The sequence below is a fragment of the Oncorhynchus tshawytscha genome, linkage group LG18 (genome assembly GCF_018296145.1).
Source record: "Oncorhynchus tshawytscha isolate Ot180627B linkage group LG18, Otsh_v2.0, whole genome shotgun sequence".
Lineage (NCBI taxonomy): Eukaryota > Metazoa > Chordata > Actinopteri > Salmoniformes > Salmonidae > Oncorhynchus > Oncorhynchus tshawytscha.
In genome coordinates, this window is record NC_056446.1 from 25,048,744 (window position 1) to 25,075,010 (window position 26,267).

The following is a 26,267-nucleotide window of genomic DNA, read 5'->3' on the forward strand; positions in this document are numbered from 1 at the left end:
GACAGACAGGAAGGCAGACTAAGGGTCATGCAGGGAAACGGTGTGCTAGAAGAAAGCCTGGCTGGCTGGCCCCTGTTGAGATAACCATAGTGATATACACTAAGTGTAGGGTCCATAGGCTAAGCTATTTGCTTTCATAGCACTTCAGCTGTACTTACACTTCCCTCAGGCTAGGAGGGTTTATATCACCTCTGAGTAACTCTCTTTAACACACACACACGTTATATGTCTTTGGGGAAATTAAAGGAAAAGGACCCATCATCTCTCCATTCAGTAGAAGAAAAGGAAACACAGTCAGTTCTCCCGATGTCATATCCTCTATGAAGACATCTGGGAAATGATAATGTACTGATCTAGGAACAGTTTCCCTCAGCCCCTGTCCTGTTCATCTGGGTGTGGTGTTATGACTGATCAGGAAGAGGTTTAGTGCAGGGCAGAATCCTCCTTTATTTCCTGTATCCTCCTCCCTGGAGGAAGTGTGAGTCTTACTTCCTGTCCTCTCGTTATCTAACTATCTCTCATTGGTGGAAAGGACGAATCCGCCCTGAGCTTAACCTCTGATTGGCTGCCACTGTACATTTAACATATTCCACAGCACAGTACTCACTACTCACTGTCGATCGTCTGTCCTTTAGTCATTACATGAAACACTAAACCTTCTGGTATTCACAAAAAAACTAAAACAAATACGCATGCAATACGCACCCAGTAAGAGTAATCACGGCTCAGCACGACATTGAAGGGAGAACTCCAGTGTCAAGCCCTATTAGAGTCATATGGAGAGGAGAGGGATTGAGTCATCAGCTCAATCATTGGGCGCAAATTGTCGACTAGCATCCCAGCGATAACAGCTAATTCTGATGGTTTTACCTTCAGGAAAAGCCATCTGGGAATTTGAAAGAAGAGACTAAAAGATGGAACCGAAATTATCAGACCACCACCAGAAGTTCCATCAAGGAAGTCCTCCTGTCTCCTGAGTGGCACAGCAGCCTAAGGGACTACATCGCAGTGTTTGAGGTGTCACTACAGCCTCGGTTCGATCCCAGGCTGTGTTGCAGCCAGCTGGGACCGGGAAACTCATGAGGAGGTGCACAATTGGCCCAGTGTTGTCCGGGTCAGGTGATGATTTGGTTCGTCGGGTTTTCCTTGTCCCATCGTGCTCTAGCAGCTCCTTGTGGCGGGCCGGGCGCCTGCAAGCTGACTTTGGTAGTCAGTTGTACGGTTATTCCTCCGACACATTGGTGCGGCTGGCTTCTGGGTTAAATGAGCGGTGTGTCAAGAAGTAGTGTGGCTTGGCAGGGTCGTATTTTGAAGGACGCATGGCTCTCAACCTTCGCCTCTCCCAAGTCCGTACGGGAGTTGCAGCGATGGGACAAGACTGTAAATACCAATTAGATATTGTCACACTGGTATAAAGGATTTGGAGACAGTTGCAGGAATAAATAATACGGGTTTTTAATACAGCCAAAACAAACAAGTTGTGGTAGACCAGGGGTTTGTTTCAAAACGTTTACACAGATCAGACACGGACAGAGTAGGATTAGCTCAGGTTCAAAGGTGTTTACTAAAATAATAGTCCAAAAGAAAAGAATAGGTCTCCCCCAAGAGACCCTCTCTGAGATACCGTCTTCTGGGCTCCAGGTCTTGCTGTATCCTGTGGGGATCAAAAACTGAACTCCCTCCTGTTACGTCTGGTACCATCCTCAACTATACAGGAGTCCTTTCTTCCCCCAGTCTCTCCCCTGTGTGCTGCCCTTCTGACAGCTTTATGGGACTTGTACAGTTGGTGAGCAATCAGCCCTTGATTACTCACCAATCCCCAATCAGCCCCAATTAGTCCTGGCCGGAGAGCCCGTCGAGACCTGGCACGTCCAGCAGATGGAGCCATCGCCTCGTGATGTATACTCCGTCTGTCACAAGGCCTCGGCGAGTCTCCCCCTGGTGGCTGACCTGCTGTACGCCACAGAATATACAAAACACTGGGATGTACCCAAACAAAAGAGCGAGGGTAAACCTCGTTGAACAACACGGGACGATACCCGTAATACACAATATATATAAAGCACACAGCACAGAAGCTGAAACAACGTATAGGTACTCACACGACCAACGGACATTGGAACAATAACTGACAAGGACAATGGGGAACAGAGGGCACATATACAGTGGGGCAAAAAAGTAATTAGTCAGCCACCAATTGTGCAAGTTCTCCCACTTAAAAAGATGAGAGAGGCCTGTAATTTTCATCATAGGTACACTTCAACGATGACAGACAAAATGAGAAAAATAAAATAAATCCAGAAAATCACATTGTAGGATTTTTAATGAGTTTATTTGCAAATTATGGTGGAAAATAAGTATTTGGTCAATAACAAAAGTTTATCTCAATACTTTGTTATATACCCTTTGTTGGCAACGACAGAGGTCAAACGTTTTCTGTAAGTCTTCACAAGGTTTTCACACACTGTTGCTGGTATTTTGGCCCATTCCTCCATGCAGATCTCCTCTAGAGCAGTGATGTTTTGGGGCTGTTACTGGGCAACACGGACTTTCAACTCCCTCCAAAGATTTTCTATGGGGTTGAGATCTGGAGACTGGCTAGGCCACTCCAGGACCTTGAAATGCTTCTTACGAAGCCACTCCTTCGTTGCCCGGGTGGTGTGTTTGGGATCATTGTCATGCTGAAAGACCCAGTCACGTTTCATCTTCAATGCCCTTGCTGATGGAAGGAGGTTTTCACTCAAAATCTCACGATACATGGCCCCATTCAGTCTTTCCTTTACACGGATCAGTCGCCCTGGTCCCTTTGCAGAAAAACAGCCCCAAAGCATGATGTTTCCACCCCCATGCTTCACAGTAGGTTTGGTGTTCTTCGGATGCAAACTCAGCATTCTTTGTCCTCCAAACACGACGAGTTGAGTTTTTATTTCATCTGTCCATATGGCATTCTTCCACTCTTCTTCTGGATCATCCAAATGCTCTCTAGCAAACTTCAGACGGGCCTGGACATGTACTGGCTTAAGCAGGGGACAAGTCTGGCACTGCAGGATTTGAGTCCCTGGCGGTGTAGTGTGTTACTGATGGTAGGCTTTGTTGCTTTGGTCCCAGCTCTCTGCAGGTCATTCACTAGGTCCCCCTGTGTGGTTCTGGGATTTTTGCTCACCGCTCTTGTGATCATTTTGACCCCACGGGGTGAGATCTTGCGTGGAGCCCCAGACCGAGGGAGATTATCAGTGTTCTTGTATGTCTTCCATTTCCTAATAATTGCTCCCACAGTTGATTTCTTCAAATCAAGCTGCTTACCTATTGCAGATTCAGTCTTCCCAGCCTGGTGCAGGTCTACAATTTTGTTTCTGGTGTCCTTTGACAGCTCTTTGGTCTTGGCCATAGTGGAGTTTGGAGTGTGACTGTTTGAGGTTGTGGACAGGTGTCTTTTATACTGATAACAAGTTCAAACAGGTGCCATTAATACAGGTAACGAGTGGAGGACAGTGGAGCTTCTTAAAGAAGAAGTTCTGTGAGAGCCAGAAATCTTGCTTGTTTGTAGGTGATCAAATACTTATTTTCCACCATAATTTGCAAATAAATTCATTAAAAATCCTACAGTGTGATTTTCTGCATTATTTTTTCTCATTTTGTCTGTCATAGTTGAAGTGTACCTATGATGGAAATTACAGGCCTCTCTCATCTTTTTAAGTGGGAGAACTTGCACAATTGGTGGCTGACTAAATACTTTTTTGCCCCACTGTATATAATACTAATCAGGGGAAATGGGAGCCAGGTGTGCGTAATCAGACAAGACAGTCCGGGGTTGATGATAATGAATCCAGTTCAGTGAAGCCTAGATGGCCGGTGACGTCCACCTCCGGAACTGGTGAAAAGAATGAGCAGCAGTACAGGGGGGCTCCGTGACAGATATCACGAAATTGTGGAGAAAAAGGGGTAAAAGTACAACAACAAAAAATGTATAATAATAAAAAATAAGGAAGTCCACCTGACCAAAGTACAGTGATACAAAGAATCAGAACAGGAACCTGGTGGACGAGGGCTCTCTGTCTTGCTCTTTCTCTCCTTCCTTGTGTATGAGGGTTTCTCTTAAGAGGATTATTATTGTTTATTTTTCCCCCATTTTATTTTTCCAGGGGAGTCAATTAAGAAAAGCACAGTACACTGACTCTGTAATAAGCAGGAAAAGTACCTTCATAGAAACCACAAATGGAAAATTACCTAGTTTAAAGAGTTCAATTTGACCCTTTTTTCTCCCCAATTTTGTGATATCCAATTGGCAGTTACAATCTTGTCCCATCGCTGCACCTCCCATACGGACTCGGGAGAGGCAAAGGTCAAGAGCCATGCGTCCTCCGAAACACAACCCAGCCAAGCCACACTGCCTGCTTAACCCGGAAGCCAGCCTCACCAATGTGACGGAGGAAACACCATACACCTGGCGACCGTGTGCATTGTGCCCAGCCTGCCACAGGAGTCGCTAGTGTGCGATGGGACAAGATCCCTGCTGGCCAAGCCCTCCCCTAACCCGGGCGAGGCTGGGCCAATTATGCGTGGCCCATGGGTCTCCTGGTCTCTGCCGGGTGCGACAAAGCCTGGACTCAAACTAGGATCTCTAGTGGCACAGCTAGCACTGCAATGCAGTGCCTTAGACCACTGCACCACTTGGGAGGCCCAACAGTGCTCTATTTAAGAAAAAATGTCAAGTGCAGTCAGTTCCTGATGTCTTGGTTTTACTGTTTGTGTATAGGCTAACAGTATAAACCCCGTCCTGCACAGTGATCTCTCTCTCTCTCTCTCTCTCTCTCTCTCTCTCTCTCGCTCTCTCTCGCTCTCTCTCGCTCTCTCTCGCTCTCTGGATCGGCCATAACAACAAGAACAGCTGCTTTAGCCATATGCTACTTCACTCTACCTCTCTGAAAGAGAATTGCTCCAACCCACACACACACACACACGCACACAAGTCAGGCAGAGCAGCTCACCACATGTTATGGGTCCAAAGAGGTGACTGTGACACAGATCTGTCAGGGTTTTTCCACTGTTTTCACTGTAGTTTGGATGGGCCATTGACCCATTATCATTCTTGCATATGCCTCTGAATACGTAATCAAAGCACTTCAAGAGTGTTCATAAACATGAGGTGGTCCCTGAGGGATTTACGTATCATACGAGGGTGGAGTTAGGGTGCTGTTATATGTTGTCATTCTGGTGTTTCTACAGTCAGGTCAGTTATTCAAGTCGTCTATTGTTTATTTGGATAGGTAAGATTCCTGTAGCACCTCACTGAACTCTCTTATCACTGAACTAAGTCTCTTGACTCAGTTAAAACAGGTCTGGCAGGTTTATGGTATGGTCTTTGTTTTCAGCTGCCAGTAATAGCATGTGAATGAATAGACTTGTACATGTACACGCGTGTGGCGATATACATGTAAACTCATTCTGGTGGGAAACTGCTATAGACCACCAAGTACTAGCAGTCAGTATCTGGATAATATGTGTGAAATGGTTGATAATGTATGTGATATCAACAGAGAGGTACACTTTCTGGGTGATTTGATCATCCACTGATCATCCCTAAAGCCAACACCTCATTTGGCCGCCTTTCGTTCCAGTACTCTGCTGCCTGTGACTGGAACGAATTGCAAAAATCGCTGAAGTTGGAGACTTTTATCTCCCTCACCAACTTCAAACATCAGCTATCTGAGCAGCTAACCGATCGCTGCAGCTGTACATAGTCTATTGGTAAATAGCCCACCCATTTTCACCTACCTCATCCCCATACTGTTTTTATTTATTTACTTTTCTGCTCTTTTGCACACCAATATCTCTACCTGTACATGACCATCTGATCATTTATCACTCCAGTGTTAATCTGCAAAATTGTAATTATTCGCCTACCTCCTCATGCCTTTTGCACACAATGTATATAGACTCCCCCTTTGTTTTCTACTGTGTTATTGACTTGTTAATTGTTTACTCCATGTGTAACTCTGTGTTGTCTGTTCACACTGCTATGCTTTATCTTGGCCAGGTCGCAGTTGCAAATGAGAACTTGTTCTCAACTAGCCTACCTGGTTAAATAAAGGTGAAATAAAAAATAAATAAAAATTTAAATATTGACTGGCTTTCATCAGGCTGCCAACTCAATGAAAAGCTTCAAACTGTAACCACTGCCTGCAACCTGGTTCAGGTTATCAATCAACCTACTCACAAACAGTACAGGAATGAAATCAACAACATGTATTGATCACATCTTTACTAACGCTGCAGAAATTAGTTTGAAAGCAGAATCCAAATCCATCGGATGTAGTGATCAGGATTTAGTAGCCGTATGTAGGAAAACCACAGTTCCAAAAGCTGTGTCACACCCTGACCATAGTTTGCTTTGTATGTTTCTATGTGTTGGTTGGTCAGGGTGTGATCTGAGTGGGCATTCTATGTTGGTTGTCTTGTTTGTCTATTTCTATGTCTGGCCTGATATGGTTCTCAATCAGAGGCAGGTGTTAGTCATTGTCTCTGATTGGGAACCATATTTAGGTAGCCTGGGTTTCACTGTGTGTTTGTAGGTGATTGTTCCTGTCTCTGTGTTTTGCACCAGATAGGGCTGTTTTTAGTTTTCACATTTCATTGTTTTTGTAGTTTATTCATGTATAGTTTCCTTTATTAAACAAACATGAATCATCATCACGCTGCATTTTGGTCCGCCTCTCCTTCAACTAAAGAGAACCGTTACAGGCTGGGCCTAATATAGTTTATCAGAGGTCATACAATAAGTTTGTAGTTATTCTTATGTTGATGATGTACATTTCTGAAATTGCGTATTCCAGTTACTAATAAGCATTAAGAAAATTACTGTAAAAACTGTTAAATCCCCTTGGATTGATGTGGAATTGAAAAAGTGTATGGTTGAGAGGGATGAGGCAAACGGTATGGAAATAAGTCTGACAGCACAACCGATTGGCAAACATACTGAAAATTTAGAAATCATGTGACTAAACTGTATAAAAAGAAGAAACTACACTATGAAACAAAGATAAATTATATAAAGAATGATAGTAAAAAGCTGTGGAACACTTCAAATGAGATTTTGGGCAAAAAGACAAACTCATCTTCATCATTCATTGAATCAGATGTCTCATTCATCAAAAAACCCACTGGTATTGCCAACTACTTTAATGATTTTTTCATTGGCAAGATTAGCAAACTTAGGCATGACATGCCAGTAACAATCACTAACACTACACATACAAGTATATCTGGTCAAATTATGAAAGACAAGCCTTGTAATTTTTTATTCCGTAGAGTGTGTTTGGAAGAGGTGAAAAGATGATTGTGTCTATCAACAATGACAAGCCACCAGGGTCTAACAACTTGGATGGAAAATTACTGAGGAAAATAGCAGACGATATTGCCACTCCTATTTGCCATATCTTCAATTTAAGCCTACTAGGAATTATGCGCCCTCAGGTCTGGAGGGAAGCAAAAGTCATTCCGCTACCTAAGAATAGTAAAGTCCCCTTTACTGGCTCAAATAGCCAACCAATCAGCATGTTACCAACCCGTAGCAAACCTTTTGAAAAAATAGTGTTTGACCAGATACGATGCTATTTTACAGCAAACTAATTGCCAACAGACTTTCAGCATGATTATAGGGAAGGACATTCAACAAGCACAGCACTTACACAAATGACTGATGATTGGCTGAGAGAAATTGATGATAAAAAGATTGTGGGGCTGTCTTGTTAGACTTCAGTGCTGCTTTTGAAATTTTTGATCATAATCTGCTGCTTGAAAAACGTATGCGTTATGGCTGTACACCCCATGCTATATTGTGGATAAAGAGTTTCCTGTATAACAGAACACAGAGGGTGTTCTTTAATGGAAGCCTCTCCAACATAATCCAGGTAGAATCAGGAATTCCCCAGGGCAGCTGTCTTACTTTGTTCAATCTTTACTAATGACATGCCAGTGGCTTTGAGTAAAGCCTGTGTGTCTATGTATGCGAATGACTCAACACTACACACGTTAGCTACTACAGTGACTGAAATGACTGCAACACTTAACAAAGGGCTGCAGTTAGTTTCAGATTGGGTGGCAAGGAATAAGTTAGTACTAAATATTTCAAAAACTAAAAGCATTGTATTTGGGACAAATCATTCACTAAACCCTAAACCTCAACTAAATCTTGTAATGAATAATGTGGAAATTGAGCAAGTTGAGGAGACTAAACTGCTTGGAGTATCCCTGGATTGTAAAACTGTCATGGTCAAAACATGTTGATACAACAGTAGGTAGAATGGGGAAAAGTCTGTCCATAATAAAGCGATGCTCTCCCTCCTTAATAACACTATTAACAAGGCAGGTCCTACAGGCCCTAATTTTGTCGCACCTGGACTGCTGTTCAGTCGTGTGGTCAGGTGCCACAAGGAAGGACTTAGGAAAATTACAATTGGCTCAGAACAGGGCTGCACGACTGCCCCTTAACTGTACACGGAGAGCTAACATTAATCATATGAAGTCAATCTCTCATGGCTCAAATTGGAGGAGAGATTGACTTCATCACTACTTGTTTTTGTAAGAAGTGTTGACATGCTGAATGTACTGAGCTGTCTGTTTAAACTACTAGCACACAGCTCAGACAACCATGCATACCCCACAAGACATGCCACCAGAGGTCTCTTCACAGTCCCTAAGTCCAGAACAGACTATAGGAGGTGCACAGTACTACATAGAGGCATGACTACATGGAACTCTATTCCACATCAGGTAACTGATGCAAGCAGTAGAATCAGATTTTAAAAAGCCACACACACAGGTTCAAACACACTCATACACACACAAACGCTAGCACTCCACACACACATACATTGAAATAACGTTGTATGGTGGTATTATACATGTTGTATTGTAAATATGTAGTTGTGTAATAATATTATATGATGTACTGTTTTATCTTTTGTGTTATGTGTAATGTAAGTGCCTTAATCTGTTTGGACCCAGGAAGAGTAGCTGCTGCCTAATAAATAGAAATGCAAACACTGCTCTGTTCGCTCCTCCTTTCTTCTCACTGTTATATTTGTTCCTATGTTCAATGTCACAGTCAATGTCAATGTATGTGATTGTTGATACACCCTCCTTGATATGATACGTCATTCTCTTTTCTCTACCTGAGCAACTCATACTTCACACCGCCCCTCCCTTCACTGGCCAATAATGATAACCTTGCTCTAACTCTGATCTCTCTCTCTTTCCCTCTCTTTATTTCTCTTCCTCTCTCACAGGAGAAAGTTGACACAAGCCCCACCTCTCTGCAGCTTCGCTCGGAGATTCAGGTAAGCCAAAACTCCCCTTGCATTGGTCACACAACATTTATACTTGGTTACATTTACATATCATTACATCAGCATCAGAGTTACATTACTTTGTACATACATTTTTACATCAATGTTATTTGAGCTATTAGGCGTTGAGTAACACAACCTGAATGCTATACAAATGTTACATGGCAGAATACCAGGCTAAACGCAGTATCTCTTCTGTCCACAGGAGTCCCTTGGTTTCAGCAGTGAGGTATCCACTCCAGAAACAGAGAGAAAGTAAGACTATATTTCAACCCCACTTCTCTTCACATGTGTGATGAATGTGCAGTGCAGTGAATCTGGGTTATATCATCAACACACGCACACACATACAGTGGGGCAAAAAAGTATTAAGTCAGCCACCAATTGTGCAAGTTCTCCCAATTAAAAAGATGAGAGGGGCCTGTAATTTTCATCATAGGTACACTTCAACTATGACAGACAAAATGAGAAAAGAAATCCAGAAAATCACATTGTAGGAATTTTTAATGAATTTATTTGCAAATTATGGTGGAAAATAAGTATTTGGTCACCTACAAACAAGCAAGATTTATGGCTCTCTTTAACTTCTTCTTTAACTTCTTGGATATAGGGAGCGCTCTTTTAATTTATGGATAAAAAAACGTTCCCGTTTTAAACAAGATATTTTGTCACGAAAAGATGCTCGACTATGCATATAATTGACAGCTTTGGAAAGAAAACACTCTGACGTTTCCAAAACTGCAAAGATATTGTCTGTGAGTGCCACAGAACTAATGCTACAGGCGAAACCAAGATGAAATGTCATACAGGAAGTGTCCCAGATTTTGAATGTGCTGTGTTCCAATGTCTCCTTATATGGCTGTGTATGGGTCACGAATGAGCTTAGACTTTCTGTCGTTTCCCCAAGGTGTCGACAGTATTGTGATGTATTTGTAGGCAAATCATTGGAAGATTGACCTTAAGAGACTACATCTACCAGGTGGCCGCTTGGTGTCCTCCGTTGCAATTATTGCGTAATCTCCAGCTGCGTGTATTTTTCGTTTGCTTCGAGGAGAAACACAGCTGCCACGAATGATTTATCATCGAATAGATATGTGAAAAACACCTTGAGGATTGATTCTAAACAACGTTTGCGATGTTTCTGTCGATATTATGGAGTTAATTTGGTAAAAAGTTTGGCGTTGTAGAGACTGCATTTTCAGATTTTTTTCTTAGCCAAACGTGATGAACAAAACGGAGCGATTTCTCCTACACAAGTAATCTTTTTGGAAAAACTGAACATTTGCTATCTAACTGAGAGTCTCCTCATTGAAAACATCCAAAGTTCTTCAAAGGTAAATGATTCTTTTTTTTTTTTTGCTTTTCTTGTTTTTGTGAAAATGTTGCCTGCTGAATGCTAGGCTTAATGCTATGCTAGCTATCAATACTCTTACACAAATGCTTGTGTAGCTATGGTTGAAAAGCATATTTTGAACATCTGTGATGACAATGTTGTTAACAAAAGGCTAAGCTTGTGAGCCAATATATTTATCTCATTTCATTTGCGATTTTCATGAATAGTTAACGTTGCGTTATGGTAATGAGCTTGAGGCTATAATTACACTCCCGGATACGGGATTGCTCGACGCTAGAGGTTAAGAGGCTCCTCTGTCCTCCACTCGTTACCTGTATTAATGGCACCTGTTTGAACTTGTTATCAGTATAAAAGGCACCTGTCCACAACCTCAAACAGTCACACTCCAAACTCCACTATGGCCAAGACCAAAGAGCTGTCAAAGGAAACCAGAAACAAAATTGTAGACCTGCACCAGGCTGGGAAGACTGAATCTGCAATAGGTAAGCAGCTTGGTTTGAAGAAATCAACTGTGGGAGCAATTATTAGGAAATGGAAGACATACAAGACCACTGATAATCTCCCTCGATCTGGGGCTCACGGGGGGACCCAGTGAATGACCTGCAGAGAGCTGGGACCAAAGTAACAAAGCCTACCATCAGTAACACACTACGCCGCCAGGGACTCAAATCCTGCAGTGCCAGACGTGTCCCCCTGCTTAAGCCAGTACATGTCCAGGCCCGTCTGAAGTTTGCTAGAGAGCATTTGGATGATCCAGAAGAAGATTGGGAGAATGTCATATGGTCAGATGAAACCAAAATATAACTTTTTGGTAAAAACTCAACTCGTCGTGTTTGGAGGACAAAGAATGCTGAGTTGCATCCAAAGAACACCATACCTACTGTGAAGCATGGGGGTGGAAACATCATGCTTTGGGGCTGTTTTTCTGCAAAGGGACCAGGATGACTGATCCGTGTAAAGGAAAGAATGAATGGGGCCATGTATCGTGAGATTTTGAGTGAAAACCTCCTTCCATCAGCAAGGGTATTGAAGATGAAACGTGGCTGGGTCTTTCAGCATGGCAATGATCCCAAACACACCGCCCGGGCAATGAAGGAGTGGCTTCGTAAGAAGCATTTCAAGGTCCTGGAGTGGCCTAGCCAGTCTCCAGATCTCAACCCCATAGAAAATCTTTGGAGGGAGTTGAAAGTCTGTGTTGCCCAGCAACAGCCCCAAAACATCACTGCTCTAGAGGAGATCTGCATGGAGGAATGGCCCAAAATACCAGCAACAGTGAAAACCTTGTGAAGACTTACAGAAAACGTTTGACCTCTGTCATTGCCAACAAAGGGTATATAACAAAGTATTGAGATAAACTTTTGTTATTGACCAAATACTTATTTTCCACCATAATTTGCAAATAAATTTATTAAAAATCTCATTTTGTCTGTCATAGTTGAAGTGTACCTATGATGAAAATTACAGGCCTCTCTCATCTTTTTAAGTAGGAGAACTTGCACAATTGGTGGCTGACTAAATACTTTTTTGCCCCACTGTATAGACACACACGCACTCATACACACGCACACACACACACACACATATGTGGGTCACGAATCATGTTGTAATGGGAATTTCCAGGTAAACCAAAAGGAGAGCAGTCTTTGATAACATCAATCGTGTTTAATATAAGAATTCAGGAAGATACCTCCAGAACAGAAGCATAGAAAATGTCTAACGGGTCTTCTCTGAGAATATATTAATCACACAGCACCGTATGTTTTGTAAATAGTAATAATAATTTGGAGGCTGTTTACATTTGTCCTATTTCACACATGTACAAGTATATATTAATATGCATGCGTGAATTGGAAGTGTGTTTTTTGCATATCCCTGAGACACCCTCAAAGAGTGGGGTCACGGCCAGGGTCTGCCATTATCAACGGCAACCCTGGAGCAATTAGGGTTAAATGCCTTGCTCAAGGGCACATCAACAGATTTTTCACCTTGTTGCCTCGGGATTTGAAGACCTTTCGGTTACTGACCCAACACTAACCGCTATGCTACCTTCCACCCTGAGACTCCAGCCTGAGAGGCTTGTAGAAAGTCTCAACATCAGCTGCTACAGAAGTACTCTGTCACAGATACATTATCAATGTGTCCTCGAATCCAGTCTGGCGTCAAACTTTAACCAAAACATTCAACACTGGCAGACATTTGATACTGGCAGTTAAATAGGTCAAAGGTAACAACATCAGTACTTAGTCACAACACATCATTAATTATACACTGCAGTGACGGTCAGTGATGTTTAAGATGAGGGAGGACGATTATCCTTTTATGACCATGGCCTTATTTCTATTACAGAATATGGGATGACTGTCATTCATATTCCGTTCACCCATCTCATTGTAACATTGATAGGTTTAGACTACTACATGATACTCAAATGTTCCCTATACTCAACATGGGGTTGCTATGACCTAGCCTATGAATTCAAGTTTACAACATAGGTGCACAGGTTGAGATTTTTTGTAGTTGTAATCAAGGTGACAGACAGTGACACATTCAGAACCACTTTGCACACTTGCCTGCATCTAGCTGATCTAGGGTGTAGTCATTAGTCCAACATCTGCAAACGAGAGTTTGTATTGGACAAATTCAAGTATCCCTGTTTCATTCCACTTAAGAAATGTTTTTGAACAGAATTGGCAGAATGAATACACCCCTGATCACATGCAAACATAGCAGCCATATACAGTGCCTTGCAAAAGTATTCATTCCCCTTGGCATTTTTCCTATTTTGTTGCATTACAACCTGTAATTTGAATGGATTTTTATTTGGATTTCATGTAATGGACATACACAAAATAATCCAAATTGGTGAAGTGAATTTAAAATGACCTCTACGAGGGTAATGAAGCAGTCAGGGACAGGGCCTGAAAGATCGCAGTAGGTAGCGCTCAGTCCACTGGCTACAGTACTACAAGCATACATGCACGCACACACGCACGCACACACACACACACACACGCGGCGCGCGCACGCACACACACAGAGAGTGACACACACACACACAGAGACACACAGACACCGATCATCCCTCTCAAGCTCACAGCAGGGCGTCCACTCTAACAATGGGAGTCCTTACAAGGAGCCAACAGTGCGGTGAATCGCCAGAGCCCAGAGAAAGTCAATGGAGAGACAGGAGAGAGAGGACGTAGCAGTTCTCTAGGAGAAAAGATGACCTAATAATGATATAGCTCCTGTGTCATGTGATGTGTCTATTATATATCTGTCTCCCTCAGTGATAATGTCAACAGTTGGTGGCTCACTACACTACACCAGCTCTGTGGGGAGAGTGCTGACGAGGAAAAAAGACACATAGCTAGCCCACAGAGCTCCTGGCATCCAGCTGTGTGTGTGCGTATGTGTGTGTGTGTGTGTGTGTGTGTGTGTGTGTGTGTGTGTGTCTGTGTGTGTGTGTGTGTGTGTGTGTCTCTCTCTGTGTGTGTGTGTGTGTGTGTGTCTCTCTCTGTGCGTGTGTGTGTGTATATGTGTGTGTGTGTCTCTCGCGCGTGCGCGCGTGTGTGTGTGTGTGTGTGTGTGTGTACAGTGCCTTGCAAAAGTATTCATTCCCCTTGGCGTTTTTTCCTATTTTGTTGCATTAAAACCTGTCATTTAAATTGATTTTATTTGGATTTCATGTAATGGACATACACAAAATAGTCCAAATTGGTGAAGTGAAATCAAAAATGTAAAAAAATGTAAAACAAAAAATTGGTGCCTGCATATGTACTCACCCCTTTGCTATGAAGCCCCTAAATAAGATCTGGTGCAACTAATTACCTTCAGAAGTCACATAATTAGTTAAATAAAGTTCACCTGTGTGTAATCTAAGTGTCACGTGATCTGTCACATGATCTCAGTATATATACATACACCTGTTCTGAGAGTCTGCAACACCACTAAGCAAGGGACACCACCAAGAAAGTGGCACCATGAAGACCAAGGAGCTCTCCAAACAGGTCAGGGACAACGCTGTGGAGAAGTACAGATCAGGGTTGAGTTATAAAAACATATCAGAAACTTTGAAGATCCCACAGAGCACCATTAAATCCATGATTAAAAAATGGCAAGAGAGAACCACCCACCAAACTCCCAGACCAGGCAAGGAGGGCATTAATCAGAGAGGCAACAAAGCGACCAAAGATAACCCTGAAGGAGCTGCAAAGCTCCACAGCAGAGATTGGAGTATCTGTCCATAGGACCACTTTAATCCGTACACTCCACAGAGCTGGGCTTTGCAGAAGAGTGGCCAGAAAAAAAAGCCATTGCTTAAAGAAAAAAATAAGCAAACACATTTGGTGTTCGCCAAATGGCATGTGGGAGACTCCCCAAACATATGGAAGAAAGTACTGATCAGATGAGACTAAAATGTCTGGCGCAAACCCAACACCTCTCATCACCCTCATAACACAATGTTTTTCATCGTCAGAGACTGGGAAACTGGTCAGAATTGAAGTAATGATGGATGGCGCTAAATACAGGGAAATTCTTGAAGGAAACCTGTTTCAGTCTTCCAGAGATTTGAGACTGGGACGGAGGTTCACCTTCCAGCAGGACAATGACCCTAAGCATACTGCTAAAGCAACACTCGAGTGATTTAAGGGCAAACATTTAAATGTCTTGGAATGGCCTAGTCAAAGCCCAGACCTCAATCCAATTGAGAATCTGTAGTATGACTTCAAGATTGCTGTACACCAGCGGAACCCATCCAACTTGAAGGAGCTGGAGTAGTTTTGCCTTGAAGAATGGTCAAAAATCCCAGTGGCTAAATGTGCCAAGCTTATAGAGACATACCCCAATTGACTTGCAGCTGTAATTGTTACAGAAGGTGGCTCGTTGTATAATTCCTTCTCACATCTGCACTCTCTAACCTTTTCCCTTTGCTTGTGGATTTCAGTGCACAACACATCATCTATGTTTTTTACCTTTATTTAACTAGGCAAGTCAGTTAAGAACAAATTCTAATTTACAATGACAGATTACCAGGGAACAGTGGGTTAACCTCCTTGTTCAGGGGAAGAACGACAGATGTTTACCTTGTAAGCTCAGGGATTTGATCTGGCAACCTTTCAGTTACTGGCCCAATGCTCTAACCACTAGACAGACCAGGCAGAAAAACCTTTCCAAACCTTCATATTATAACTGCTAACCACTACACACAGGCTACATCGTTGTCACCATATTAGCTAACAACGTTAGTAATGTTATAGTCAACATAGCTACTAGAACTAACGTGTTAGTAAACCCGCTACAATCATGCAGTACAGTCAGCAAGCAACTGTCCATAAATTTATAAAACCAAAAGCTTACCTTGATTTGGAAGAGTTCCTGTGTTGGATAGCCATAGCCAGCTAGCTAACATAGCACCCCTCTCTGTTTGAGCTGGGTATTTGGGTAGGCTAAACTAGCTAGATGTATTCACTAGCTAAGTGAAACGAATACAGCTAAATATATCTATCTGTCTCTCTCTCTCGCTTCTTCATTTTTAAAAACTATTACATTTTATGCACTGCAGTGCTAGCTAGCTTGAGCTTATGCTTTCAATACTAGATTCATTCCTCAAATGTTAAAGTCAATGTACCCAGAGGGTACCCAGGAGAGGGTGTAAACTAGCTGTCTTCCGGCTACACCATGGTGCTACCCTACAGAGTGCTGTTGAGGCTACTGTAGACATTAATTGTAAAACAGTGTGTTGTAAACAAATATTATTTGGTAATATGAATATATTCAGTATAGTTTTATCTAACAAAATATGTTTTTTTCTCAAACCGGTACGCCCTCTGAATGGCACACATACACAATCTTTGTCTCAACTTACATTTTTTTTAGCCTGTCTCCTCCCCTTAATCTACACTGATTGAAGTGAATTTAACATTAATAAGGGATCATAGCTTTCACCGGGATTCACCTGGTCAGTCTATCATGGAAAGATCCGGTGTTCCTAATGTTTTGTACACTCAGTGTAGAGTAACTACTTAATTAAACATGCTACTTAAAGGGAAACTTAACATTTTTTCTCCAGCACCACCCCCACATCAACATACAGTATATTAAGATGGTTTTGTAATAAAAAAGATAGAGGAAGGTGAGTGTTTCCCAATGACATCATCGGTGTGCATTGTGTGATTTTGACCAATTACGATTAGGCATTGCCTACTAATTGTCTACTAATTGGTTGATAATGTCATTGGAAACACTTATCTTTCTCTATCTCTTTTACTACAAAATATACATACTTACATGCTGTATGTTAATAATGTTTGGGTGCTGCTAGAGATGATGAATATGAAGTGGTAAATGTCCTTTCCCCAAGGGATTGCATCTGTCTGGGTCTTCCTGCACATGCAATCATGTTTATTACACATCATTCCATATCCACAGTAAATCAAATACAGTTACAAATGTATCAAGTCATTTCCCATTACATATGTTGATCCTTTCATCATGTCCAGAGCTAATGATGTTATGAGGGCGAAGGATAAGCATCTCCAGATAGCTGCTTGTGACAACATGACTGACTGGACTCTTACACTGGAGTTATGGATAGGAGTGGACAGTAGAGGACACCTTATTACAGTCAGTCTAGGCCCAATCACTTCCCCGTGCCTATGGTGACAGACACAACCACAAACACACACACACCATTATTTGAGTAACAGAGTGACTCAAGTCTAACTCCCTCCTCTCTGTCACGTCCCTCTGTGACTGACGGAAGGCCAGCCAAGCTCTGCTCTCTGTTTCCTCCCTATGACCTCTCCCCAGGCACCATTCTACAGCCCTCCAGGCTTCCTTCCTCCCATTGTGTCAGCTGGAGAAGGGGAGGGGAGACAGGGGTAGAGAGGAGGGGGAGATGGACCGATTACAACATGCTAGAGAAGAGGACAGGATGGGGTATGGGTGGGGTACTACACTATTAGAACAAAAGGTGCTATCTAGAACCTTAAAGGGTTCTTTGGCTATCCCCATAGGTAGAACCCTTTTTGGTTCCAGGTAGAACCCTTTTGGGTTCCATGTTCCATTCCCCCCAGCTTGTCTGTGCATGCAAGCGTGTGTGTGTGTGTGCCTGCTTGGGTGTGTCAGTGGGTGTGCGCATCCGTGCGTGCATGTGAATGTGTGTGTGTGCATACAAACGCTCGTATTTCTTACTCACTAGGACCTGCCACCTCCCAGGACTTCATGAACCAGTCATCAAACACTCATCCTGTGTTGTTAATCAATATTACAGTCACAGTTACTGTGTTGTTAATCAATATGAGAGTCACAGTCACTGTGTTGGTAACCACTATGACAGTCACAGTCACTGTATTGATCATCACTATGACAGTCACAGGCACTGTGTTGGTAATTAATATGACAGTCACAGTCACTGTGTTGTTAATCACTGGCAGTCACAGTCACTGTGTTGGTAATCAATTTGACAGTCACAGTCACTGTGTTGGTAATCAATATGACAGTCACTGTATTGATCATCACTATGACAGTCACAGTCACTGTGTTGTGTTGGTAATCAATATGACTGTCACAGTCACTGTGTTGTAATCAATATGACAGTCACGGTCACTGTGTTGGTAATCAATATGACATTCACTGTATTGATAATCACTATGACAGTCACAGTCACTGTGTTGGTAATCAATATGACTGTCACAGTCACTGTGTTGGTAATCAATATGACTGTCACAGTCACTGTGTTGGCAATCAATATGACAGTCACAGTCACTGTGTTGGTAATCAATATGACAGTCCCTGTATTGATAATCACTATGACAGTCACAGTCACTGTGTTGTTAATCACTGACAGTCACAGTCACTGTGTTGGTAATCAATTTGACAGTCACAGTCACTGTATTGATAATCACTATGACAGTCACAGTCACTGTGTAGCCTTTTTATGTCTCTATGCTGGTTTGGTCAGGAAGTGATTTGGGTGGGCATTCTATGTTTTGTTTTCTATGTTTCTTCATTTCTATGTTTTGGCCGGGTATGGTTCTCAATCAGGGACAGCTGTCTATCATTGTCTCTGATTGGGAACCATACATAGGTAGCCCTTTTTCCCTCCTTTCAGTGTGGGTAGTTAACTTTGGTTAGTGGCACTATAGCCCTGTTAAGCTTCATGGTCGTTCCTTTGTTTTTTTGGTGACATTTTATATCGATAAAAGAAAATGAACGCTCTCCACGCTGCAACTTGGTCCGCTTCTTACGACGCCCGTGACAATGACAGTCACAGTCACAGTCACTCTGTTGGTAATCACTATGACAGTCAGTGCCGCCCTGTCTCTCCTCTATCCTCCCCATTGACTGCATGCTATTGTGGACAGACAGACACTCTTTCCCCCTCTTTTCAAACCTATTCCTGTCCTGCTATGGTCCTATCCTCACCTCTCCCATCAGGACAATGGCCCACAGAACATTACCCGGACTTCCTCTGAGCATGCCACCCTGCCTGCTTGTTCCATCCCTCCATCGGCACGAAGTGGGTACAGCTCCCACAATGCACAGCTCACAGGGGCTCGGAGTGAGGTGATCAAGACACAAAAGCACACTCCAACTAACACCAACGCATTAAGGGGCCAAATAGGGAACTTCCTCTTCTGATTTATTGATCACCACACGAAGTTGGCTGTGGAGAGAGTGGCGAGAGACAGGCCTATCGTTAGGAAAGGACAACAGAGGTTACTAGTCTTTGATGGACAGCCAGGGATAATGCTTGGTTGGCCAACTGAGCAGTGAATAACTTTAATATGGTTTCAAAGGGCCAGAGTTGATGTAGTCTGCACTTTATGTGAGTGCTGTCAATTACACAAAGCATAGGCTAACTTTGTGGATGGGTTCAAAAATGTTGTCCCCTCTACACTTGAAGATCAATAAATATTGTTTCTTAAAGACCATATAGGTTTGAAACAACACCCATACCATGAGAATGTCTTGTTTCGGCAACAGTGTCATATTGGAAAATCAGAAAAGAGTCAGCATAACATTGATTTCATGAGGCGATGTTGTGGCCTGCATGAAGCTTTGATTTCCTGTTAGTCAGAACACTTGTGTGTATGTGTGTGTGTGTGTCCTGTCATATGACTGTCCTCAGTGTTTCTCTCATAGAGGCAGCCAGATCACGGAAAATAGACTTTGATTTCAGATGTTTGAAAAGGTCCGGAGAACATCGATATATGTCTTCCTCTGCTCTCACAAAATAAAAATAAAATGATTGCCTAGCACTGGGCACGAACTCATGATGCTGGGAGACAAAGTGCGCTGATCAGACCACTGCACTACAGCAGTTCACAATGTGCTAGCAAGCTCTGAGAATACTTGATGGTAATACTGCATCATTTTTTAGTTTTTTTGTTTTAAGCCTTCCCCAAACCATAGCCCTAACCATGGAATTAATGCCTGAACTGTTAACATGTTAGTTGTTTCTGTTTTAACCCTGTAACCACTCGGAATTACCCTGTAACCACACGGAATTAACCCTGTAACCACACGGAATTAACCCTGTAACCATGCGGAAATACCCTGTAACCACGCGGAATTAACCCTGTAACCACACGGAATTACCCTGTAACCATGCGGAAATACCCTGTAACCACACGGAATTAACCCTGTAACCACTCGGAATTAACCCTGTAACCACTATGGAATTAATCCTGTAACCACGCGGAATTACCCTGTAACCACGCGGAATTAACCCTGTAACCACACGGAATTAATCCTGTAACCACAGGGAATTACCCTGTAACCACACGGAATTAACCCTGTAACCACACGGAATTAACCCTGTAACCACACGGAATTAACCCTATAACCACTATGGAATTAATCCTGTAACCACGCGGAATTACCCTGTAACCACACAGAATTAACCCTGTAACCACGCGGAATTAACCCTGTAACCACACGGAATTTACCCTGTAACCACGTGGAATTAACCCTGTAACCACACGGAATTAACCCTGTAACCACGTGGAATTAACCCTGTAACCACACGGAATTAACCCTGTAACCACTCGGAATTAACCCTGTAACCACTATGGAATTAATCCTGTAACCACGCGGAATTACCCTGTAACCACGCGGAATTAACCCTGTAACCACACGGAATTAACCCTGTAACCACACAGAATTAACCCTGTAACCACGCAGAATTACCCTGTAACCACACCGAATTAACCCTGTAACCACACGGAATTAACCCTGTAACCACACGGAATTAACCCTATAACCACGCGGAATTAACCCTATAACCACATGGAATTAATCCTGTAACCACGCGGAATTACCCTGTAACCACGCAGAATTACCCTGTAACCACACAGAATTAACCCTGTAACCACGCGGAATTACCCTGTAACCACAAGGATTTAATGCTTCAAAAATAGATCCTTACTACGTCAAATTTAGAAGATCTTGTTGCATAAAGGATATCCCTGTGACCTCTGACCTTTACCTCAACAGGGTTCACCCTACTGGTCTTCCTGTGGGATATGACTCTGCTCCCTAGTGTTAGCTGTTCTCATTGTCCATCCCGGATCACTGGGACCCCCTCATACCAGGTGGTTAGGTCTTAAACACACACACACACACACACACACACACACACACACACACACACACACACACACAGTGTATAAGTACACATACATGCTGAATGCAAATACAGTGGCTTGCGAAAGTATTCACCCTCCTTGGCATTTTTCCTATTTTGTTGCCTTACAACCTTGATTTACACAACATGTCTACCACTTTGAAGATGCAAAATATTTTTTATTGTGAAATACACAAAAAAACAGAAAACTTGAGCGTGCATAACTATTCACCCCGCCAAAGTCAATACTTTGTAGAGCCACCTTTTGTAGCAATTACAGCTGCAAGTCTCTTGGGGTATGTCTCTATAAGCTTGGCACATTTAGCCACTGGGATTTTTGCCCATCCTTCAAGGCAAAACTGCTCCAGCTCCTTCAAGTTGGATGGGTGTACAGCAACAAAAGTTTATCTCAATACTTTGTTATATACCCTTTGTTGGCAATGACAGAGGTCAAATGTTTTCTGTAAGTCTTCACAAGGCTTTCACACACTGTTGCTGGTATTTTGGCCCATTCCTCCATGCAGATCTCCTCTAGAGCAGTGATGTTTTGGGGCTGTTGCTGGGCAACACGGACTTTCAACCCCCCCTCAAAGATTTTCTATGGGGTTGAGATCTGGAGACTGGCCTGGCCACTCCAGGACCTTGAAATGCTTCTTACGAAGCCACTCCTTTGTTGCCCGGGCGGTGTGTTTGGGATCATTGTCATGCTGAAAGACCCAGCCACGTTTCATCTTCAATGCCCTTGCTGATGGAAGGAGGTTTTCACTCAAAATCTCACGATACATGGCCCCATTCATTCTTTCCTTTACACGGATCAGTCGTCCGGGTCCCTTTGCAGAAAAACAGCCCCAAAGCATGATGTTTCCACCCCCATGCTTCACAGTAGGTATGGTGTTCTTTGGATGCAACTCAGCATTCTTTGTCCTCCAAACACGACGAGTTGAGTTTTTACCAAAAAGTTCTATTTTGGTTTCATCTGACCATATGACATTCTCCCAATCTTCTTCTGGATCATCCAAATGCTCTCTAGCAAACTTCAGACGGGCCTGGACATGTACTGGCTTAAGCAGGGGCACACGTCTGGCACTGCAGGATTTGAGTCCCTGGCGGCGTAGTGTGTTACTGATGGTAGGCTTTGTTACTTTGGTCCCAGCTCTCTGCAGGTCATTCACTAGGTCCCCCCGTGTGGTTCTGGGATTTTTGCTCACCGTTCTTGTGATCATTTTGACCCCACGGAGTGAGATCTTGCGTGGAGCCCCAGATCGAGGGAGATTATCGGTGGTCTTGTATGTCTTCCATTTCCTAATAATTGCTCCCACAGTTGATTTCTTCAAACCAAGCTGCTTACCTATTGCAGATTCAGTCTTCCCAGCCTGGTGCAGGTCTACAATTTTGTTTCTGGTGTCCTTTGACAGCTCTTTGGTCTTGGCCATAGTGGAGTTTGGAGTGTGACTGTTTGAGGTTGTGGACAGGTGCCTTTTATACTGATAACAAGTTCAAACAGGTGCCATTAATACAGGTAACGAGTGGAGGACAGAGGAGCCTCTTAAAGAAGAAGTTACAGGTCTGTGAGAGCCAGAAATCTTGCTTGTTTGTAGGTGACCAAATACTTATTTTCCACCATAATTTGCAAATAAATTCATTAAAAATCTTACAATGTGATTTTCTGGATTTCTTTTCTCATTTTGTCTGTCATATTTGAAGTGTACCTATGATGAAAATTACAGGCCTCTCTCATCATTTTAAGTGGGAGAACTTGCACAATTGGTGGCTGACTAAATACTTTTTTGCCCCACTGTATGCACACAACACTTTTTCATGTTCAATTTTTATTTTTATTTTTATTTCACTTCACCAATTTGGATTCTTTTGTGTATGTCCATTATATGAAATCCAAATAAAATTAATTTAAGTGACAGTTTTTAATGCAACAAAATAGGAAAAACGACAAGGGGAATGAAAACTTTTGCAAGGCACTGTACACACACACACACACACAAACACACACTCACGCACACACACACACACACACACTGCTGGATGCCAGGAGCTCTGTGGGCTAGCTATGTGTCTTTTTTCCTCGTCAGCACTCTCCCCACAGAGCTGGTGTAGTGTAGTGAGCCACCAGCTGTTGACATTATCACTGAGGGAGACAGATATATAATAGACTCATCACATGACACAGGATCTATATCATTATTAGGTCATCTTTTCTCCTAGAGAACTGCTACGTCCTCTCTCTCCTGTCTCTCCATTGACTTTCTCTGGGCTCTAGCGATTCACCGCACTGTTGGCTCCTTGTAAGGACTCCCATTGTTAGAGTGGACGCCCTGCTGTGAGCTTGAGAGGGATGATCGGTGTGTGTGTGTGTGTGTAGTACTGTAGCCAGTGGACTGAGCGCTACCTGCTGCGAGCTTTCAGGCCCTGTCCCTGGCTGCTTCATTACCCTTGTAGTGTGTGTGTGTGTGTGTGTGTGTGTGTGTGTGTGTGTGTGTGTGTGTGTGTGTGTGTAGCTGCTTCATTACCCTTGTGTGTGTGTGCTGCTTCATTACCCTTGTGTGTGTGTGTGTGTGTGTGTGTGTGTGTGTGTGTGTGTGTGTGTGTGTGTGTGTGTGTGTGTGTGTGTGTGTGTGTGTGTGTGTGTGTGTGTGTGTGTGTAGTACTGTAGCCAGTGGACTGAGAGCTACCTGCTGCGAGCTTTCAGGCCCTGTCCCTGACTGCTTCATTACCCTTGTAGAGGTGTGTGTGTGTGTGTGTGTGTGTGTGTGTGTGTGTGTGTAGTACTGTAGCCAGTGGACTGAGCGCTACCTGCTGCGAGCTTTCAGGCCCTGTCCCTGGCTGCTTCATTACCCTGTGTGTGTGTGTGTGTGTGTGTGTGTGTGTGTGTGTGTGTGTGTGTGTGTGTGTGTGTGTGTGTGTGTGTGTGTGTGTGTGTGTGTGTGTGTGTGTGTGTGTGTAGTACTGTAGCCAGTGGACTGAGCGCTACCTGCTGCGAGCTTTCAGGCCCTGTCCCTGACTGTTTCATTACCCTTGTAGAGGTGTGTGTGTGTGTGTTTCTCTCTGCCTCACTCCTCTCATTGTGGTGTGCGTGTGGACATAGAGAAGCTTAGTACTGGCATAGCACTGTACAATCTGTCCTCATTTAACCTCCACATAGATCTCTGAAAATACTAACTAAAACACCAGCTTTCAGGCCAAGTCATCTCAGTGTGATTTCCCCAGAGTATTTCCTCACTGCGATGGCGAGGCATAGAACACACACCCAACAGCGAGAGAGATACAGAGCCAGAACTGTCTTTATGGAACACTCCTTACTCTCCTGTGGCATAATTCAATCATGACTAAAACTCTCCACCCCACAAGGAAAGTAAAGGCACTGCTTACTGACTGTTGCACATGCTCCTTCACACAACATACATGGTTCTGTCCTTGGACTCACTCTCTGTATGGCGTTGCTTTGTGTACGGTTACAACAGGAAGTTTAGAACCAAACCGTTTACTGCAGTGGGCTAAATCAGGGTCACACAGAGTGTTTGTTGTTAGTCTTAAACAAATCTACTTTGAAACAAAAGTATACACCTCACACACATGGTAGAAGGCTTAACATTTTTTGAGTTTGCATCCCAATATTACACTCTATATACTTAACAGAAGACTGAAATATAACAAAACTGTTTGACATGGAAACACCGTATTTTCCTCGGTTTCATTTTTAAAATCTTTATTAATGATGAAATGATGACAAATATGAATAACATTCCACCCATGGGGTCAAAGAGGGCACTTTGGGTAATTGACTGCAGGAAAAGGCTACAACAGGTCTGCCTCCCTGTACTAACTTACAACAAGAAAGTTGGCTGAAGCAGAAAAAAAGTGCAACCAAGCAGGAGAAATGTTGGAAATAAAGAAGCATGCAGAGATTTAGCCTAAACCAGTTAAGTAGCTTCAGCGCACAATGGTCTGACTGACAGACTCTAGCAACATTGGTGTGTGTGTGTGTGTGTGTGTGTGTGTGTGTGTGTGTGTGTGGTAATTTATAGAGCATGGAGCAGGGGGCTAGGTTACAGGAGAAAGATCTTCTGTTGAGGGAGTTCTATTAGCATTAGTTGGGGCCCACTGGGGCCTAACCCGGAGATAGAGAGAATAGAGAGAGGAAGAGAAAGAGGGGGATAGAGAGATAGATGAGGGGAAGGAGAGGAGGGGGCAAGCATACAGACCTCCATTAGCATCTCATTATGTTGCCATGGCAGCCAGGCTTTAAACGGCCCTAAACTTTCCCATAGTGCCCAGAAGGCCGTCACGTCTACTATGCACACACACCCTCACAAAGAGGAGGGGAGACCTGTCGAGCTTGTTTTGTTCCTGCCACAGACACACACACAATGCCTCCACCCTCACTGAACTGACAACCACCTGTCTCTACCTCTCTGCATGCATCAGCGTGTGTGTGTGTGCGTGTGTCTGTGTGTGTGTTTGTGTGATGGGTTTAGCATGGAGGCCAGGGCCTGAGTTTATCTCTCTCGGGAGGGGTGTGTGTGGGTCACTGGATGCCTGATGAAGACAGACTTAATGTGTCTCTGTGGGCCTCTACTACTGGACAAGCTGTCCTCTCTGACTCCCCCTGCATGATTCATGTGTTTAACCATAACTCCAACAGAGCAGGGAGCACTGACAGACAATGCACTGCCACAGACTGTCCACTGCCATAGACACACACTGCTATAGACACTCTGCTATAGACACTCTGCTATAGACACTCTGCTATAGACACTCTGCTATAGACACACACTGCTATAGACACACACTGCTATAGACACACACTGCCATAGACACACACTGCTATAGACACTCTGCTATAGACACTCTGCTATAGACACACACTGCTATAGACACTCTGCTATAGACACACACTGCTATAGACACACACTGCTATAGA

At 43.3% G+C, this 26,267-nt stretch overlaps 1 protein-coding gene across 1 annotated transcript in view; it reads left to right on the plus strand.

Moving 5' to 3' along the window:
- LOC112217780 (SAM and SH3 domain-containing protein 1-like) overlaps window positions 1-26,267 on the plus strand; it is a 311,457-nt gene that overhangs the window by 237,532 nt on the left and 47,658 nt on the right. The window contains 2 exon segments of the mRNA XM_042300861.1: window positions 9,288-9,338; window positions 9,553-9,602. Of these exon segments, the coding sequence (XP_042156795.1) occupies window positions 9,288-9,338; window positions 9,553-9,602 (101 nt within the window).